At 46.3% G+C, this 20,046-nt stretch overlaps 1 protein-coding gene across 1 annotated transcript; it reads right to left on the bottom strand.

Annotated features, from left to right (window-relative positions):
* Positions 1 to 1,796: 1,796 nt before the first annotated feature.
* On the bottom strand, positions 1,797 to 15,321 carry LOC116907914 (RNA polymerase-associated protein LEO1-like). Its single transcript, XM_032911114.1, has 10 exons — positions 14,605 to 15,321; positions 14,059 to 14,097; positions 13,858 to 14,012; positions 12,623 to 12,707; positions 10,210 to 10,304; positions 8,841 to 8,975; positions 7,246 to 7,378; positions 5,536 to 5,755; positions 4,153 to 4,251; positions 1,797 to 3,117 (listed from the first exon to the last, which is right to left on the bottom strand). Exons 1-10 carry the CDS (start codon positions 14,683 to 14,685, stop codon positions 3,065 to 3,067), a joined length of 1,095 nt encoding a protein of 364 aa, XP_032767005.1. The 5' UTR covers positions 14,686 to 15,321; the 3' UTR covers positions 1,797 to 3,064.
* Positions 15,322 to 20,046: the final 4,725 nt, after the last annotated feature.

The following is a 20,046-nucleotide window of genomic DNA, read 5'->3' as shown; positions in this document are numbered from 1 at the left end:
GATCTGATGCCCTCTCTGGTGTATCTGAAGACAGCGACAGTGTACTCATATATAATAAATAAATAAGTCTTCAAAAGAAATCCAGGCTGGGAAAAAGAGAAATGTAGTGGGAATATTCATTTTTTAAAAAGCCCAATTATGTGAATGTTTTTGTTTTTAACGCAGGTGTGGGATATATGGGGCGGCTTCAGATTGTCCACAGCAGGTGACTGTGATTTGTCTTGTGCTCTGGCAGAAGCATGATTCTGCCAGTTGACGATACTTTAACGCTTGGTATTCTGGGGAGTTCCGCTGCTGCTGCTGCTGCTGCTGCTCCTCCTCCTCCTCCTCCTCTTCCTTCCTTCCTTCCTTCCTCCCTTCATTCCTTCCTTCCTTCCTCTGGCTGTCACCCTTTCACCCTCCCCACTTTTGCTCCTCCTGGATTGTGGGTTTTGCTGGTTGGAGATATTCTGAAGACAAGGTTGAACATACCCAAAGATACTTGACACCTTTAGTCAGCAGGAAATAGTCTAAAGAATCTACATCCCCTTTCCCCTCTAACCTTTTCCTCCTACCTAGTGTTATGGGGCTGGAAGGGATTGAGGTGGAGAAGGGCAGTAGATAATAACCCAGTAAGTTAGCCCCAAAAGTACGGTTACAAGCAAGCTCCCTCTGTGTGTTTCTCAGTTGGTATATGTAGCAATTTTTAGGAGTTTATTTCATCTCTGCCTCAGAAACAAGGTGAGGTTAGTTTTTAGGACAGGTTCTCACTATGTTGCTTAGGCTGGGCTCCAGCTCGGGAGCTCAGGAAGTTCTGCATCCTGAGCAGATGGGGCCCAGCTGAGCAATACACCTTTTGTTTAGCAGTTTCTACGTGTGCTTAGGAATTGCTAATTACAAAGCAGTGCCCTGGCTGGGGTGGAATCCCAGCATGCAGCCTGAGGCAGTAGCGTCCCAGTCCAAGACCCCCATTGCCTTGTGTGCTAACCTAAAACCGTAGGTCTCTTTTAGAAGAGCAAGCTTATTGACTCCTCTGAGCTCTTTCCTATCTGTTAGGACTCAACCTTTGTGTCCTCCCCAGATCCTCATGCTGAAGGCCGGGTATGCAGGAGTGGTGGGATTTAAAGATGAGCCTTTGGAAGGCAGAACGAGACAATGTGCACACACACAAAGCCCTTGTGATTCCACATGCCTGCTTTATTTGTCTCAGTCCTGTGGCTGAATTACATTTGTCTTGGTTTGACACCTGAAGAGACCTTTACGGCAGTGTATAGTTCTCCATCCTTTGAAGTCAGGCATTAAAGTTCTCCTAATACATATCAGAACACTAATTGTTTTATAAGTAGAAAAGCAATTAATTTTCTGACATTTAAATAACAAGTATAATCCACCCAGTTTATAACCCAATAAAGTTTCTTTTGAAGACTAGAGGCATTTAAACATTCCATACAGAAACAAGTAAATGTATTAAAGTTTATCAAATATCCTATATTCAGACTTTAAAAAATCCCTTTAGTTTTAGAATCTGACACTCACTCCTTACAGCCTCCGTCAGGAACAACTATGGGGAGGAGAAGGAATGGGAACAGAGTATACCCTGTGTATGAACATGCCACTGGGAAACCCTGCTTTGTTTGCTAAGCTGATTTATTAGTAAAAGATAAAGCTTTTTCATTCTCCTGAGCTACTCTTTCCCGCCTTATGGACTCTATTTTTATCCTCCCCAAACTCCTCTGCTGAAGCCCTAACTTGGAGTAGTGGTGGGATTTGGAGATGGGCCCTTGGAAGGCAAGTAGGGGTATGCAAGGTCCCAAGGGCTCTTTAGGACCAGCAAGAAGGTAGCAGGCTGTCTACAAGCCCTCACTAGGACTAAGCCTTGGTGCTAGGAATGTAAGGCATTAAGTCTGTTGGAGCCACCCAATCTGTAGCCTGCGCCACCATGTGGAACCATGCAGAATGGTCTGTAGTCAGCCATCTTTGTATCAGTGCACAGTTGTGCCTGTCTGTGATATGTTTCACTGACTCCGAGGGTAGGGTGGGGGTGACTGATGCCCAATGACCTTTGCCTTACTGCAAAATGTGCCCTTTGTATATGTCAGTTTAGTTTTATGGACAGACAAGAATGAGTATAAATTAAACCATATGAAATTATTTTTGGTTCAAGTATAGCAGTAATCTACTTGAAGTACATTACTGAAGGTCCCAGGCTGGGCTCAGACTCAAAATGCTTCAGTCTTTCAAATGCTGCAATCGGGTGTGAGCTGTAAGTCAGCCATGCTTGGCTGACATCACTGTTTCATGAATAAAAATGGCTGTGTTTATTCTCCTGAGGATGGTGAGTCATGGACGTTCATGCAGCGCAAGCTGCAGCTCTCCCAAGTATGAGAGGCCTAGAGTGCTATGCACTGGGCCTGAACAGTGCCACCATGTGTTGGCCCCTGAGGACCATGTGTTCCCTAAGGCAGTTGAAACTGCTGAGCCCAGGGATGAAGTCTGTGCAAGATTGCCAAACGGTTTTGCCCTTCAAATGTTAAGCTTTCTTGCATGATCTGTAGAGTTCATGCCTAGAGAGTAATGGGTCTATCAGAGGCTTCAGATCAGCACCATATATAGGAGCCCTGACTGAAACCGAAGCTAAGGACTTCTGGGTATTCTAGATGAGCCTGAATGCTTTCTGGAGCTAATATTAACTAGTTTTATTGGACAGCTACAGAATAGTGCTATAAAAGTTTAAAGGGGGGAGGTGTGGTGCCACACACAGTTAATCCCAGTCTTGTGGAGGCAGAGGCAGGTACATCTTGTGAATTCCAGGCCAGTCAGGGCTACCTGGTGACAGCTCATTTCAAAACAAAACAAAAAATACATAATATATATGCATGAAAGGAGAATGGAATTTAGGGGTTTCTGCATGGCCCGTCTCATTGGTTCATTTAGGTCAGAACAACTGTTCTGTCTTTGGTAGATCTGGCGGGCGAGGGATGTACCTAAGTCGTAGGACGCATGCTCAGCACACACAAAGCCCTAGAGTCCGTCCCAGCACAGAGGGAAATCTAACGGCTTGGCTATGCTAGACACCAGTGCGCAGTTACTCCTCAGTCTTCCTCTTTCTTCCTTGTTCTCTCCTGAAGGGCTTGTCTCCTGAAGAAATACGAAGGGTGCATTATAGAATTCAGTCTAAGGCATTTCTCTCAGCTTTATCCAAACTAGTTCTGAACTGACAGGAGAAATCTGCCACAGAGACCTGGATTCAGTTCACAATTCCTCCGGGAAGACAGACCCCTGGGACCCGGCTGCCCTGGGTGGCTGTCTCGGTAGGAGGGACACTTCATTCAGTGGCATTTCTACCCATTACTTGAAGCACATGGTATTTTCTTTCCACGCTTCTAAACTTCAGTGTTCAGGATCTGATTTTTAGAGGCTAGAGAGATGGCTGTTACTGGAGAGAACTCAGGTTTGGTTCCCATGGTAGCTCAAAACCACTTGTCACTCACTGGGGGTAGAGGGCTCCATCATTGTCTTCTGGACTCCCCAGGCACTTCGTGCATGTGGTATACATGCAAGGAAACCGCTCAAATATTTAAAAAAAAAATCCTAAGAGACTGAATTTTCAGAATACTTATGTACATTTTAAATTTTTTTACATATGTATACACATAAAATGAATTGACAAGTGAACACTATTTAGACACGAATGCAACTGCAAGGCTTATCCCTACTCTGGAGCATAAGGCATGTTAAATGCTGGGAAACAATGACTTCTCAGGAGCGGTAACATAGGAATGCTCGCATAATTATGACTTAAGATGTCTTTGCTCTGTGATCTTACAAGAGAAAGAGAAGCCAGGAATGAGTGGGAAACAGCACCGACTGAAGCGGCCTTCGCTTGCTGTTCTGTCCCAGCGTCAGGCACCTGGCTACCCACACTGCGTGCCTGCCATTCTCCAGACAGACCTTGATGGCTTGGGCCCTGGGTCCTGCCTGTACTCCCTGTGTAGCTGGAAAACCTCACCCTGACCACCTTCGAAAAGCTTCTGTTCATTCTTCAGGGTCTGTGTGGCCTCCCAGGAGCCACCCCTGCCAGGCTGACACTGTGTCCATGAACTGTGCTCCTGATCTGTGAGCTGGCTCAAGACACAAGGTCACCCTAGAACTGACTAAACATGGCTCACCTACCTCGGTCACTCCCGAGTCTCTTTGCTTTGAGTAACCCTCTGGCTTCATGTTCTTCCAGTCCCTCATGATTGCAATCTGAAGAAGACAGGGCTTGTTTCTCTGAAAACAAAGGGAGTTCAGGAATGGGGTTGACCTTTGAAGGGACCCACCTTTACCCGCTGCAGCCGCCTTGAGTTGCAACTCCCGTGATTGCCCCTGAGTAACCCTTGTCTGCCTTCCCTACGATTTCCCAGCACACTACAGAGGACCGCAAGCAACCATTAGAATGGTTGTGGTGCCGTCAGTCTGGATGTGATAACGCCATCAGGATTGGCTCCCTACAGTTGGTGTCTCCTCCCCTGAGCTCCTGCCATCTCACCCAGGTTGCAAGGACTCTTGCTGCCTCCCTTGACCAAGTCTCTGCTGGTGTGAGCCCAGTGCACTGCCGCCTCCTGCAGTCCTCGTCAACCTGCCTCACTCCTCCCAGCATGTTCCACCAGACTCTCCGTGCTGGCTTTTCCGGAACAGCCTTCACAGATGAAGACTTATCCCTGCTTCTTACTTTTGCTGAATACTGTCACTCCCCACTGTGCTTTTCCTTAAGAAGTAAGGGATTAGCATTCTGTTTGGGGGAAGGGGTCTCTCTTTTTTTTTTTTTTTTTTTAACATTTATTCACTTATTTTATGTATATAAGTACACTGTCTTCAGACGCACCAGAAGAGGGCATCAGATCTCATTACAGATGGGTGTGAGCCACCATGTGGTTGTTGGGAATTGAACTCAGGACCTCTGGGAGAGCAGCCAGTGCTCTTAACCGCTGAGCCATCTCTCCAATCCTCTCCTTTTTTATTTAAGTCTTTCAGGTGAACTGAAGACAGCTCGAGACATTCTCCGGCTGAGCTATTAAGTGTCCAGGAGCCTGAGACACACATTGCTGTGTGGGTTTCATTTGTGGGTTTTTATTTGGTTTTATGATTCTGCTTTATTTTGTTTTTGAGACAGTTCACCCTGGCTTGCCTAGAACTTGTTAAGTAGCAGCCCAGGCTGGCCTCAAACTCAAAATCCTCCTGCCTCAGCCTCTACAGTGTCACCATGTCCGGTTGTTCATAACAGCTTTAAAAATGATAAGGTTTAAATACTGAGTTCTTAATTGTGCTAATACATACATTTCCCTCCGCAGTACATACCACATGTTGAACAGGTTTTATGTTTTCTAGAGAGGTCTTGTTCTCAACCTTTTCTATGGTGAGTGGCCCTAGCCAAAGCAAAAACGGCCAAAGCAAAAACGGAAAAGAGGGTGTGCGTTCTACTGCGGTAAGGAAATAATACTAGCAAGATGAAGACCGCTCCGGAGAGAAACTAGGCCCTGCCTACAATGAGGTGAGGCAGCTGTGCTGACTTACTGCAGGCTGCACCCTGCTGACGGCTCTTAGTGGCAACCAGGCTGGAGGCCTGGCTTCGCCCGTCTTCTCCCTCTCCCACCACCTCCTCCTCCTCGACATCATGCTTAGGCTTCTGGATGGTGGAAACTGGATCTGTACGCTGCTGGTTCTTCTGCCTCTGGTTCTTCCTCTGCGGACGGACTTTTCGGGGAGTAGATACCCTCAGTTCTTTCTTCTGTATCTAAAAAAAAAAAAAAAAGGTTGGAGAGATGGCTCAGCAGCTGTTCTTCCAGAGTTCAATTCCACATGGTGGCTCACAACCATCTGTAACACCCTCTTCTGGTGTGTCTACAGTGTACTCATATACATAAATAAATAATTTTTTTAAAAGGCACATTTTCAACTTAAAAAAAAAAAAAAAGAACTACTTTCAGCAGGATGTGGTAGCATGCACCTGTAGTGCAGACTGAGGCAGGAGGATGACTTTAACCAGGAGTCCAAGACCAAGAACGGTGCATGCAATGTGGTGAAAGTCTTTCTAACAGAAGAGGGGAAGGAGAGGAAAGGAAAATGGAGCCAGCCACTCTGTGCCCATTCAACCCCCTTTATTCTTTATTTTCTTATTTTTTTATTTGACAGCATGTCTTCTACCAGAGTTGCTATAAGCCCACACAGCGGATGGTTTGGTGGGGTAAAGGCGACACATACAAGTGGGATCGGGGAAGAAGGCTGGAACCACCCTGATAAGTGTGTGTGTGTGTGTGTGTGTGTGTGTGTGTGTGTGTGTGTGTACACCTGGGAGCTGTGTACATCTGATGATGTCACACAGCTCAGAAGTGGCAGCCTGAGAAACCCCTTCTGATGTGACCGTCTGGGGCAGTAAAAGCTGCCTGTGCTTCATCCCTAAGTAGCAGACGCCTGACTGCTGAGGCTGGACCAAGCTCCCAGGCCTCCCAGACATTCCTGGTGTAGCCTTCAATGCAAATACTACATCCCAGCGTCCACAGCAGGCTGAGGAGGTGGCCATCTTCTTAGACCTGCCCAGCCTGCCACACTCAGGAGCTAAAAGAGCCGAGCCAGCGTAACAGGGCCGAGGGTTCTATAGTCCTCTCTTTGTTTCCTTCCTATTTTATTTCCTTTTACTTCTTGTAGCACCAGGAATCAAATCCAAGGCTGTCTGCATTCGAGGGAAAGCATTCTGCTACTGAACTTGGCTCTACTTTTTTCTAAGGCAGTTTTCTAACGTTGGGAGGTTTTCTGTGGAGTCACCTGGAGATGAGAGTGAAGTTATCTGTAATCCCACTGCAGTCATTGCTAGTGGTGAGTGAAACTATAGGCAGTAGAGCGAGCTGGCTCCCCAGTAATTGCAACAATTAAAATAGCAACAATAATAACAATAATGATAACAGACATAATAATGGGCCATCAAGACGTCTCCATGGGTCAAAACTTGCTGCATTAGTCTGACCACCTGAATTCAACCCCCAGAGCCCACAATGAAGGAAATAACAAACTCCCGAAAATTGTCCTCTGCACTCATTATGGATACACACGTCTACACATCTCTCTCTCTCTCTCTCTCTCTCTCTCTCTCTCTCTCTCTCTCTCACACACACACACACACACACACACACACACACACACACGGAGGAGGGAGTAATAGTCTTTTACACTTCAGGAAATCAGCCCTAAATGTACAAATTGTTCCAACTTAAGGCTGAGGCACTATACCTTGATCAAATCTGGGCATGGCCATTCAGGATCTCGACCAGCCATCGGGAGGATTCTAATCTGTGTCTTTGAACTTCTGGTCCCAAATGAAAGGGTCATCTTTTTATACGTGGCACCGTCTGTACAGTGAGGTCTGCGGGAAATGAACAGAAATATCTGTCTCACGTTGATGAGAAACCCCAAACACGCCCATGGATAGTGGGTAATGATGACCGCACGCTAGGCAGAGGAAACAGGCAGGATTACAGCTCTGGTCCGTCTGTTCACTGCTCAGGGAAAGTGGGGTGGACTGACCCAGGCTGAAGGCAGAGAGGCGGGTGGCCAGATGGAGTGCTTTTACAAAGAATACCCCCAACTACAGTCACAGACAAGGGGCATGAAACCTCCGTTCCACAGGGTGGAGCAGGCTCGAGCGGGAACTGAGTGTTCCCTCCACTCAACAGGAGTAGGAGGATGGTTTTAAAATGTAGGCAGCCGGGTGCATGACTCTGTTTCAAAACCAACTCGAACCATGGTGGCAGGAGGGGCCTCAACAGCTCAGGCCAAGTCGTGAGTCCGTCTCAGCAGGGAAACAGCTCGGGCAAAGGCAGGAGGACTGTGAGCTTGAGGAGAAGATGGGTGCTAGGTTCAAAGCCAGCCTGGGTTACAAGGCAAGCCTCTTACAAACAGTAAGCACCTCTTGAGTATGGGAGGACAGCTCTTAACCGGGTTCCAAAGTGAAGAAAGGACCTGAAGAAAGAAACACTACCCCAGTGGTAAAAAGCAAAATCAGAACCGGACATGTTTCAGGATGCTTCTAGAAACATCCGTAAATGGGAAGGCTGGGCTTCACCCCTGTGACACGTGCATTATATATCTAGCGGAACTGCAAATTAGTGAGATTGAGGTCCCCAGGACTACATAATGTATATAGTAGATTTTTATTTACAAAGTTGTTTGATTGTGCCCACAATCTGACTTTGAAATACTAAAGCATCTTCAAAGGAAGCACGTGCCCACCATCATGGAAAGTGCTGAGCCTCTTAAGGAAAACTGGATCTTATATTTTTGGTTGTGAGCCTAGCCTTTAACAGCTGAGCCATCTCTCCAGCCCTGGAAAACTGGATCTTAGTGACGGCTGTGTCCTAAAGGGGAAGGTGTGTGCAGAAGGGACCAAAGCACCGCCCACTGCAGCCAGCAGAGCTGGGCCCATGCCTCGAGCGGGCACACCTGTTGCCACCCCAGCACTACACTGTTGATAGTTTAGCTTTCTTGGGTCAGTTTCACTACAGAGTAAGGACCCAGCAGACAGCAAGCTCCAATGACAAGCCTTTCCCAGGAGCACTGGCCAGCGACAGGCCATGCACCAGTTCCTTGTAAGTTTCCATAGCGTGAGCTATTTCCCTGAGAAACCTGCAGTTAACTTTAAAAGCCCATCATCCTGGACCCAGACGTGCCTGCTGATGGCTGAGGGCCGGGTGGCGATGTGCTCGCATCAGCCAGCGAGCACCGGGAAGCAGAGGCAGGCGAATCTCTGAGTTCGAGGCAGCCTGGTCTACAGAGTTGCAGGACAGCCAGGGCTACACAACTGTCTAGAAAAACAACAACAAAGTTACCTAAAGGTAAGTTTGGATTTAAAGATGGCCTGTCCTCGGAGCCCAGTATCTTCCCGTATAAACAGTTGGTTTAGATTGTCCTGCAGGGGGGCTTTGTAGATATCGAACACTTCCTTGCCTAAATGCAGGGACATGCTGGAAAGAGGTAACAATTCAGGTGTTAGGATGCTCAGTGAGTAGCACGGGATCCTGTCCTCGTAGACGTCGTAGGAGGACAAACACAGGCGCTGTCAAAGCCTACTTCCAAACTGGGCATGGGAATGTTTGCCTGCAATCCTAGCACCTGGGAGGTGGAGCAAGGACTCAGAGTCAGCTGTAAAGTGAGTTCCCGGCCAGGACGGGCTATGCACCCCTGTCTTTTGTTTGTCTATGTAGCCTTGGGTAGCCTGGAAATCAGTGTGTAAGCCAGCCTGCCTCTTCCTCCCCAGTGCTAGGACCAAAGGTGTGCTCTACCACACGAGACCCTGCCTTCTTTTTTTTTTTTTTTTTCGGAGCTGGGGACCGAACCCAGGGCCTTGCGCTTCCTAGGTAAGCGCTCTACCGCTGAGCTAAATCCCCAGCCCCGAGACCCTGCCTCAAAAACAAATCAAAACTGAAATCTGTTCTCTCTGTGGTGGTTTAAATGAGAATGTTGCCATAAATGCTCAGAGGTTCGAGTACTTGGACCCCAACTGTTGCTGTTTGGGAAGGCTTAGGAGGTGTGGCCTTGCTACAGGAAGTAACGTCATTGGTGTGGGTTCTGAGGTTTCGAAGCCACTGCCAGTTAGTGTACACTCTGCTTCCCGCGTGGCTGGAGAGAGGTGAGGGCCACTATGCCCACTGCCTGTTGCCACAATTTCTGTGATGGACTCCACATCCCTCTGGAACTTTAAGTCCAAATAGACCCCTTCTATAAGTTGCAGACATGGTATTCTTATCAGAGCAATAGAAAAGTAACCTAATATGTCCTTCAGAGTAAAAAGTGGTAAAATCTACTTTTCAGTTTACAACAGAATCATCTTATAAATATCTCCCCATCTCTATCTTTGAATTAGTAAGCTGAAATGGATTCTCAAACATCTCAGTTTAGGGGCTCGGGCTATAGCTCAGTCTGTAGAACGCTGGCCTCGCAAGCATGAAGCTCTGGGTTTGATCCCCAGCACTGCCAAAACCAGGTTATTTCACGTTGCCTTGATTGATCAAAGGCTAGCCTTTAGCTGATGGAATCGAGCCAGATCCAAGCTCTCCCACTAGCCTGCTGTATGGCCCTAACGGCTTATCTCACTCAGGTTTCCTAGGCAAAGGCAGCAGCCCAGATTTTCCCAATTCTCAAGTCCTGCACAGAAAACTTCAATGCTTCTGGGCCTCCCTCAGGCGTTCTAACACTCGCCTTCCATCTGACCACTTGACTATCCGAGTATTGCTTTCTTTAGTTTTAGAACCTTCTTGATCCCGGCACATCCTCCAGCGTATAGTATTTTCCACCTGGTTCAAAACAGAAAAGTATTAGACAACCAGTTTACCTAGTTGTATGTTCTTTGTTTCCCAAATAATGCATAATCATATGCCAAGAATTGGTGGGTGATAAGAAAGTGGCTGACCCGGCAGCTTTGCCACCAGTTTACTACAGGCGTCTGGACGTGCTGGTCGAGCTAACCAGGCACTCTGCACACTTCCTGAGGCCTGAGCAATGGAGGAGGCTAGGCAGGATGCTGCCTGTAACCACAGCTAGGAGCTCCACAGGAAAGCAGAGGTTGGTCCACACGAGATAAGTAGCCAAAATCAACACCAATTGAGGATATAGCAAAGTGGTCGAGCACTTGCCTAGTGTATATGAGGTTCCCAGTTCTATTCCCAGCATGTGTGTGTGTGTGTGTGTGTGTGTGTGTGTGTGTGTGTGTGTGTGTGCCCATAGAATGAACTAAGAGGTACTCATAGGAGCTCACAGAAACTGAACTGACAATCAGGAACCCTGTGTGGGTCTGAGCTAGGTCCTCCGCACGTACATTATGGCTGTATAGCTTGGTTCTCTTGTGGGACTCCTAACAGTGGGAGTAGCGGTGTTGCTGACTCCTCCGTGCCTGGGATCCTTTTCCTCCTACTGGGTTGCCTTGTCTGGCCTTGATGTGAGCGGTTGTGTCCGGTCTTATTGTAATCTGTTACGCCATGCTCAGTTGGTATCCCTGGAGGGAAGAGTGGATCTTGGGGAGAGGATTAGGAAGAGTGGAAGGAAGGGAAACTGTAGTGTGGATGTCATAATGTAGAAGAGAATAAATATCAATAAATGAAATTCCTCCTTTTTCCAAAACAAAGGTGGGGAGGGGTGTCTCAGGGCCAGCGAGGTGACCCACTGGATAATGGCTCCTGCTGCCAAGCCTGACTACCCTGAATACCCAGGATCCATGTGAGGGGAGGAGAGGTCTTTTGCATTGTCTTCTGATCCATGTGCACATACACGTGCACGTTCTTGCACACGCAAATAAATGTAATGTTTTAAAGAAAAAAGGGTTTCTTAGTCTAATGGGAAGAGCCCTAGACATGTCAGTTTAAGGTTTGTTTGTTTTTTTCAAAGACTAAATAACTAGGAGCTAGAGAGATGGCTTAGTAGTTAAGAGCAACAAATGCTTTTTCAGAAGTCCCAGGTTCAGTTCCCAACACCCATGTTAGACAGCTCAGGAAGCTGATACCTTCTTCTTAACTTTGCACACACACACACACACGGTCTGACACACAAACACACAATCATCATCATCATCTTGAAGAACAATAAAACAATTACCAGCAAATTAAAATCTGAGACCTACACTTGGTTCTGTTTGAGTCCAAATTTATCGCATGAAGTAGAGAACCGCAAGTCACAAAAGACCACTAAAAATGGCCCTTGCCAAGTGTTACCATCCCTGCGTGAACAATGGTCGTCCTCGTCATCCCAACTTTCTCAAGAGATGCCCTAATGGCAAGGTCTGCTGCTGTGCAGTCTCCGTGGAGAGACAGTCCTGTGGTGGGAGGTGGCTGGGACATACCTGGGAGGAAGTATGGAGGCAGGGCCACACCTCCCACTATCTATCCTGAGGGATGCTAGTAGGTGCCAACAGTTTTCACTTTTATTTCTGATACCTAGATTATAATATAGGTTTAAGTTAAAACTTAAAACTGAGACCGGGCTGGTGGTGCACACTTTAATCCCAGCAACTCGGAGGCAGAGGCAGGCAGATCTCTCAGTTCAAGGACAGCCTGGTCTACAGAACAGAGAGAAACTCAAACAAAAAATAAAAACTGGAAAACATTAGAAAAGTGTCGCTTCTAAAGGAGGGAGAAAAGGTGTGTGCTTACTCCCTGGAAAATACCGGGAAAGGCCGTTTACCGCCATGTTCTAGCGGAATCTGTTGAGTATGCAAGAAACGTTAGGAGTGTTCTTAAGCGCTGGGCTCATTATCATCCCTGTGTTTACTGTCTAAAGGAAGAGTCAGGGGGATGGAGGGATGACTCATGGTTAAGAGCACTGGCTGCTCTTTCAGAGGACCCAGGTTTGGTTCCCAGCATCCACAGGGTGACTCACACCCATCCACAAATTCCAGCTCCAGGGGACCTGATGCCCTCTTCCAAACTCTGCAGGTACCAGGCATGAACGTGGCACACATACATACATGCGGTCAATGCACTCCCACTCATGAATCAAACATGTCTAAGAACCAGTGTGAGGAAGAACTCAGCCAGCATGGTAGTGCGGTGCCTGTGGCCACAGCTCCTTGGAGGCTGAGAGGAGGGGACAGAAGAAAGGCAAACAGAAGGCGACACAGTACCTTTAGTTTTAACCTCGTTTTGTCTTCCTCGTAGAGCTCTTTCTCATCGTCAAACTCATCTTCATAATGCTGAGGATCAAATGGTCTAAAAATGTTTGCCATATTACTTGTAATTAGTGATTGACTATAAACCGAACGTCTCTAGAACACTGTAACATTATATCACAGCTGAAAAGTAACTTCGTGAGTAACCCTTCAGGAAGTATGCCGATGACTACTTCCTTGACATTTCTTTTTAAAACAAACTTCTGGGGAGGCTGGAGAGATGGCTCAGCAGCTAAGAGCATGGCTGCTCTTCCGGAGGACCTGGGTTCCATTCCTAGCACTCATATGACAGCTCATAACTGTCTCATGCTCTCTCTGGCCTCTGTGGGTACCAGGCACGCACACGTAAGCAATGCACCCACAAACATAAAATAAATGTTAAGAAAAAAAAAAACAAAAAACTTCTGGAAATGAGATCCAAACATGATTTGTAATTCAAACTTGTTGAAGAAGCACATCTTATAATTATAAATATATCCTATAAAACATAGGTGATAACCTACTCTATTCATGTCCTGAAAAACCAAGACTCTGACTCCTACAGTGCTGTTTGAAGGGCTGTGAGCCCAATGAAAGGCTTTAAAAGTGTCCCTTAGGCCGGGCACAGTGGTGCCTGCCTTTGAGGAGCAGGCAGAGCTCGGTGAGCTCAAGGCCAGCTCAGTCTGTGGAGTTCCAGGCCATCCAGGGCTACACAGTGAGAGACACTGTCCCCTCACCCCCACCCACCAAAAAAGTAGCTTAATTAAGCAATATCTAGACATGACATTTTTATATTTTTAGAGAATAAATAAATAAAAATTAACAACAAATTAAAACCCGAGACCTCTGTTTAATTCAGGAATTAAAATTTCCGCCTTGTGAGGCTTAGGGAGCAGGAAAAGCCAACACTATTTTGTTTTCGAAGTCATCCCATCGAGAGTCCCTGTCATTTTTACTGAATACCTGTGACTTCTCGGGCATCTCTCTTGTTCCATATTTTCAGCTTTACACAGGTGACATTGCCACGTGACACCTGTTCCTTTACAGCAGAGCCCCCAAGGCTAAGGAGACGACTAGCCTTGTAATTCTCTGCAGTAACTTAGCGTCTCTTGCTCTCAGTCATCTCCTGATTGGCCAACTCGTGACACATACATCACACTTCACACAGCTCTTTTGTTCAATCTCTTGAACCTGGTGTTCAGTTCTCTTACTTTGGTTCTATCCTGAGAAATCTGGGTAGTTTAACAAAATACAACTCATTTCCCAAGTCGGACTTGATGCTGGGAACTGCTATTCTCACTCTGGTTTCAGAGACGCGGCGTTCCACCTGCTGGGTCTGAGGCACTCCACAGGTTCCAGCTGTGCCCTGCGTTTGGGAGGGATCAGAATGGGAGAGCGTGAAGAGACAGGACAATGGTTCCAGCTGTGCTCTGCGTTGGGCAGACACCTGTCTGAAAGGAAGTTTTGTCACACACACTTTAGGGACAGCCACTCCTTTCTCCAAGTCTCTCCTTAAGACATCACTCCAACCACACCCATAAAGAAAAAAGAGCCACAATAAATCCCATGGGGGAATAAGATGTATTAACCTGAATATATTTTGTTGGCGTATCTATTTTTCTATTTTACGTAAGACATTAAGGAGTGTAAAGAATTCAGCCCATCGTTACTAAGTAACTACTAAAATCAGGAAAGAACAGTGACAGGGCACAGCACAAGTGTGGCTAGGAAATACCTTGTAAATCGAAAGTGTTCATGGTTAACAGTCCCATAGTCCTAGCCCTGAGGGTTGGCACTGGTCTTGTCCTAATGGCTCCTTCTGTGCCTTCCAATTATTTCCCCAAATGCCTAGTTCAGCTACGAATGTCACTGCATTACCCTCTCTGAACACATCCCCTCAGAATCTTTTGTCTTAGCTTTCAATCCTGCGGTCTGTCGTGATTGGTGGCTGTACTCACGACAGGCCGTCTTGGAGCAGGTGCTCGCTGGTCCTCGTCGCTCTCTGAGGAAACGTCATCTATCTCTCCAAACAGATCCATGTTCCCACTATCATATTCAGTGTTGAAGGAATAGACATTATTAATTGGTCTAACTAAAGTTATCTTTAATTTTTAAGGAGGTACCTGGGGGACGGTGATAGGTGTACCGTGTGTAGGCGCCCACTAAGGCAGAGGTCAGATGGGATGAGTAAGATACCCTGGAGGTGGACTCACGTACAGGCGGTTGTGAGCTGCCTCTCACGGGGGCTGGGAACCGAGCTTGAGTCTTCTGCAAGACCAAGTGTCCCCCATCCTGTCCCCTAGCCGACATTCTTTATGTAGTTCCCCAACACATTCCCAATATTCACAAACCAAATCTGTACCAAAGCCATCTCAAGCTGGCCCCTCAAGCCTGGCCTTAAGCAAGTTCACTAGAGTGTCTTCAGAGAAGGAAGGAAGCGACATCACTAGGATAACCATTTTGAGGAGGGTTCCCAGAGAGCTGGGCATGGTGGTGCACACCATACATGATGGTGATCCCAACATTTGGAAGTAGAAAGGGAGTTAGGGCTAGCCTGGGCTACATGAGACCCTGCCTCAAAAACAAAACAAAACAAAAATATGGTTCTAGCAAGTCCACTGGCTGTGATGCTCTCTCGTGTCCTGTCTGTCAGGTCATAGCTCGTCTGTGGGATCAGCAAACCATCACCTCACTATGACTAATGCTGCCTTGCTAGTTTTCACTGGGAGGGAAGCAACTGCTTTGATGTGAAAACACACACTCTGCCTGCCGGGACTCCCACCCATGTGGTGAAAGACGGTTGTGTACTTGTGTACGTTAGCTTAGAAACTGATCCTTCGGGGCTAGGGATTTAGCTCAGTGGTAGAGCGCTTACCAAGGAAGGGCAAGGCCCTGGGTTCGGCCCCCAGCTCCGAAAAAAAAAAAAAAAAAAAAGAAACTGATCCTTCAGCTGCAGACAGGCCTTCGAGAGCACAGCCCTGTGAGTACCTGAACCAGAGGCTCATAGCTAAGCCATTTCCAAGTCCTGACCCCAAAGATCTGAGTGAAAAATTCCTATGTTGTTGTAAGCTGTTGTGCACTGGGATATTTGGTCATGTAGCAGACACTGAACAGTCACCCAAGAAGCACCTCCTTCCGTCGTTCCCCGTGTCCTTCCCCATTCCCTTTATTCTCCAGGATCCCCAGTGGCCTCGTACAGCCTCAGGATACTTAGCATGGACACTGGAGTTCTCCACACTCAGGATGTACCACAATGCCCAGCTTATTAACTTGTCTAGTGAGGGAGATGCTGGAGTTGCCATTATAATCACAGACCAGATAATGATGTTCTCGAAGGTCCTGCCGTTCCAGCAGTTCTTCTATAGGCCCTCAACAACTCTGGAAAGCAATGCTGTGGCCCACGACTGAACAAAACTACTTTATACTTACACTAATTACCTGTCGCATGACAACCAGCAGCCTGAAACAGTAAACAGTCTAACAGCTTGCCAATAAAGCAAAACCAAATTCTAGCCTGGGAACATAGCCTAGATCTTAAATACGAGTTCTTTAGCATTTATCTGTGTGTATATATGGTGGCGGCCAGGGGACAACTTGCAGGAGTCACTTCTCTCCTACTGTGTGGTTTCCGGAATCACACTGAGGTCATCAGACAATGGCGCCAAGCGTCCTCAGCCACTGAGCCATCTTAGTGGCCCTACTGAAAGACCAAGAAGACACAAATGACAAATACCTTGAGTAAAAGAGAGCTATATACCACAATAACAGGGGGACAGGACAAATTCAACATCTCAGGCAAATAATCCAGTTACACCAAAATTTACTAAAGAAGAAATAATCAAAACAGTCCTATCTCTATTAAGGAAACCAAATTGGTAGTTAAAAAGCCTTAAAAAACAACAACAACAAAAAACAAAACAAAACAAAAAACAAAAACAAAAGAAAAACCCAGAAACTGGGCATGGTAACTCACGCCTTAATCCCAGAACTGGAAGGCAGAGGTGGGCAGATCTCTGAACTTGACACCAGTGTGGTCTATGAGGGTGTTCCAAAACTGTCAGGGCTACAGTCAGAAACTATCTTAAAAAACAAGAAAAGAACAAATGAAACCCCTGAGATCTGGAAGCTCCATTGGGTTTTGATAGCTGGGTATACTTAATATAAGTCCTAACCATTTAACATGACAGAATCATGATAAACGTTTTAAAGTAATTTTCTAAAATTTAATTCTTACAGAAAAAAAATGTAAAAACATTATAAACTGTTTCTAAATTATTTTCTTTCTTAAAATGTTTCAGCAAGCCAGACATGGTAGCATACCTAAATGTAGGCTACATACTGAGGACTGTAGAGGGAGGGGAGGGGAGGGAGGGAGGGACGGAGGGGAGGGAGGGAGGAGGGAGGGAGGGGAGGGAGGGGAGAGGAGAGGAGAGGAGAGGAGGAGAGGAGAGGAGAGGAGGAGAGGAGAGGAGAGAAGGTTCAGCGGTTAAGAGCACTGACTGCTCTACCAGTGGTTAAGAGCACTGACGGCTCTTCCAGAGGTCCTGAGTTCAATTCCCAGCAACCACAAGGTGGCTCACAAAAATCTGTAATAGAATCTGATGCCCTCTTCTGGTGTCTGAAGAGAGTGACAGTGTACTTACGTTCATAAAATAAATAAATCTTTTTTTAAAAAAAATTTAAAAATTGAAAAGAAAGGAAAAAAGAAAGAAAGAGCATGGGTGGTAGCAGTAATCCTAGCAATTAGGAGACTAATACAAAAAACAAAACAAAAAAACACCTTTAGTTCAAGAACAGCCTGGACTATATAGCAAAACACTGCCTAAATAAATAAATAAAATTTAAAAGCAAATAAAATTTAATACATTTAAAATTACAATTAGGCTTAAAGTTGTTTACTAGGTTACTATAAAAAATAGAATTTTAAATTTGGGAAGAAAAGAAAATTTAAAAAAAATAGAATTTTAATTAGAAAGACAGTTAAATACAGAGAATAACTTTCAAATCCAGATCTGAGAAAATGCAGGGAAAAGGTAGAATTGTTAGAACTTAAATATTTAGCCAGGTATGGTGGCTCACACCTGTAATCCCAGCATTTGGGAGACAGAGACAGGAGGATTACTGTGAGTTAGAAGCCATCCTAGGCTACAGAGTAAGACCCTGTCTCAAAAAATAAAACTAACAGCCTGGAAGCAGGCTCTCTGTGAATTTAAAGCTGGTCTGGTCTACACAGTAAGTTCTAGGACAGCCAAGGCTACACAAAGAAACCCTGTCTCGAAAAACAAACAAATAAAAAATTAAATAAATAAGACAAAATACCTTCCTCACCCCAACAAAATAAATGTAAAATACATTGAGAAAGTGGCCCTGAGGAGCCGGATGGTAGCCCATGTCTGTAATCCCACAGCTCAGGAGGCTGAAGCAGGAGAACCTCTGGGTAACTTCAGTCTGTGAGGACTACAGAGTGACACTGTCTCAAAAAGGAACTCCAAAGGCCCCTCATACCTGAGGAAGGCAGCTGTCCACTGGCCTGGTGACTCCGGGGTACACTGGGCTGGGCTCTGGCTGTCAGGCTTCCAACTGGACTCAGCTGCTGTCAGAAGGAACTGCCTGCCTCTCCTGACCTGAACTGCCGGTGGACCCCTCACAGGAACTCTAAGAGGAAGCCCCCTGAAGGGCCCAGGGGCAAACAGGAAGGAGTTAACCCCTCTCTGCTATCCAGCCTTTCAGTCTCCCTATAGCGCCCCCAACAGGCTGGCTGGCAAAGATGACCACAGCATCACAAAAGTCCATGGGCTTAGAGACAGGCTGACAGCTGACACACACGTGTCTACTAGTCAGGGAATAAACACACACTGCCTTGGGAAGGATGGAAGGGCTCAGAAGTCAGGTATAGGAGTGCCTACTCAGCCACAAAACACACAGGGACTCAAATCCTAAGTTAGAAAAGGGGTGGGATGGCGATTCAGGATTTTTCTTTTAAAAAAAAAAAGTTACAATGTACTCTAACCTTGAAGCTAGACCTCAGCTCTTATAAAGTGTTATTTTTTAAAGATCAAAAGTAAGGGCTGAAGAGATGCCCCTGTGGTTAAGCCTGCATGCTGTTCCTGCAAAGGACCCACGTTTCAGTTCCCAGCACCCACACCAGGCAGCTCGCAATCACCTGCAACTCCTGCTCTAGGGGATCTGATGCCCTCTACTGGCCTCCTCAGTTGCCCCACACATGGCACATATACACAAACACACACAAGTAAAAAATGTATAACTTTTATGTTTTGTTCATTTTACATGTATATATATATGGGCTGGAGAGATGGCTCAGTTGTTAAGAGCCAGTCATGGCTCCTCCAGAGGTCCTAAGCTCAATTCCCAGCAACCACATGGTGGCTCACAACCATCTGTAATGGGACCCGATGCCCTCTTCTGGCACACAGGTGTACATGAAGCTGGAACACTCATATACATAAATAAATCTTTAAAAACAGAACCTTTTTTAAGTAAGTATATATGGATTACTGTAATTACTCGAGCAGGCTGAATTGTAACCCCACACATGAATTCGTGCCCACACAGAATCTGAGTGTGTGACCTTACTTGGGATAGATTTCTGCAAAAATAATCAGTTAAAATGAGGTTGTGCTGGATTTAACTTGGTCCTGTGGGTAGTGATTCTTGTTCTTGCCAACAGAGTGCAAAGGGTGGGAAGGAGTATGGTCCTGCATTCACCCTGTCTTAGGGAGGGTTTCTATCCCTGCACAAACATCATGACCAAGAAGCAAGTTGGGGAGGAAAGGGCTTATTCAGCTTACACTTCCACGTTGCTTTCATCACCAAAGGAAGTCAGGTCTGAAATTCAAGTGGGGCAGGAAGCAGGAGCTGATGCAGAGGCCATGGAGGGATGTTACTGGCTTGCTTCCCCTGGCTTACTCAGCTTGCTCTCTAGTAGAACCCAAGACCACCAGCCCAGGTACCCACCCACAATGGGCTGGGTCCTCCCGCCTTGATCATCAGTTGAGAAAATGCCCTACAGCTGGGTCTCACGAAGGCATTTCTACAACTGAGGATCCTTTTCTGAGATAACTTCAGCTTGTGTCAAGTTGACACACAAAACTAACCAGTACACCCCCACTTCAGTCCTACGGACAACCCGAAAGTCTGAGGAGAGTCTTCTCTACCGTGTTTGTCAACGCTCAGCTGCTGAGCCATCCCTCCAGCCCAGGTTTTACTGTTTGAAGCCAACCACCTTGCGACCCTCAGGACAGACCTAGGAAACGAATCTTTGTGTGGAAGGAGAGAACAGATGGCAAAGAGCAGGAAATCACCAAACCTGGGCTCTCTAAAATGCTTACAAAGTTAGCTTGCTTTTTAAATGTTTTTTCTGGGGAAAGCAGTTTTCTTAG

The sequence above is a fragment of the Rattus rattus genome, chromosome 8 (genome assembly GCF_011064425.1).
Source record: "Rattus rattus isolate New Zealand chromosome 8, Rrattus_CSIRO_v1, whole genome shotgun sequence".
In the NCBI taxonomy this organism is placed as follows: domain Eukaryota; kingdom Metazoa; phylum Chordata; class Mammalia; order Rodentia; family Muridae; genus Rattus; species Rattus rattus.
The sequence above is the reverse complement of the archived record's forward strand: the minus strand, read 5'-3'. Positions and strand labels throughout refer to the sequence as shown.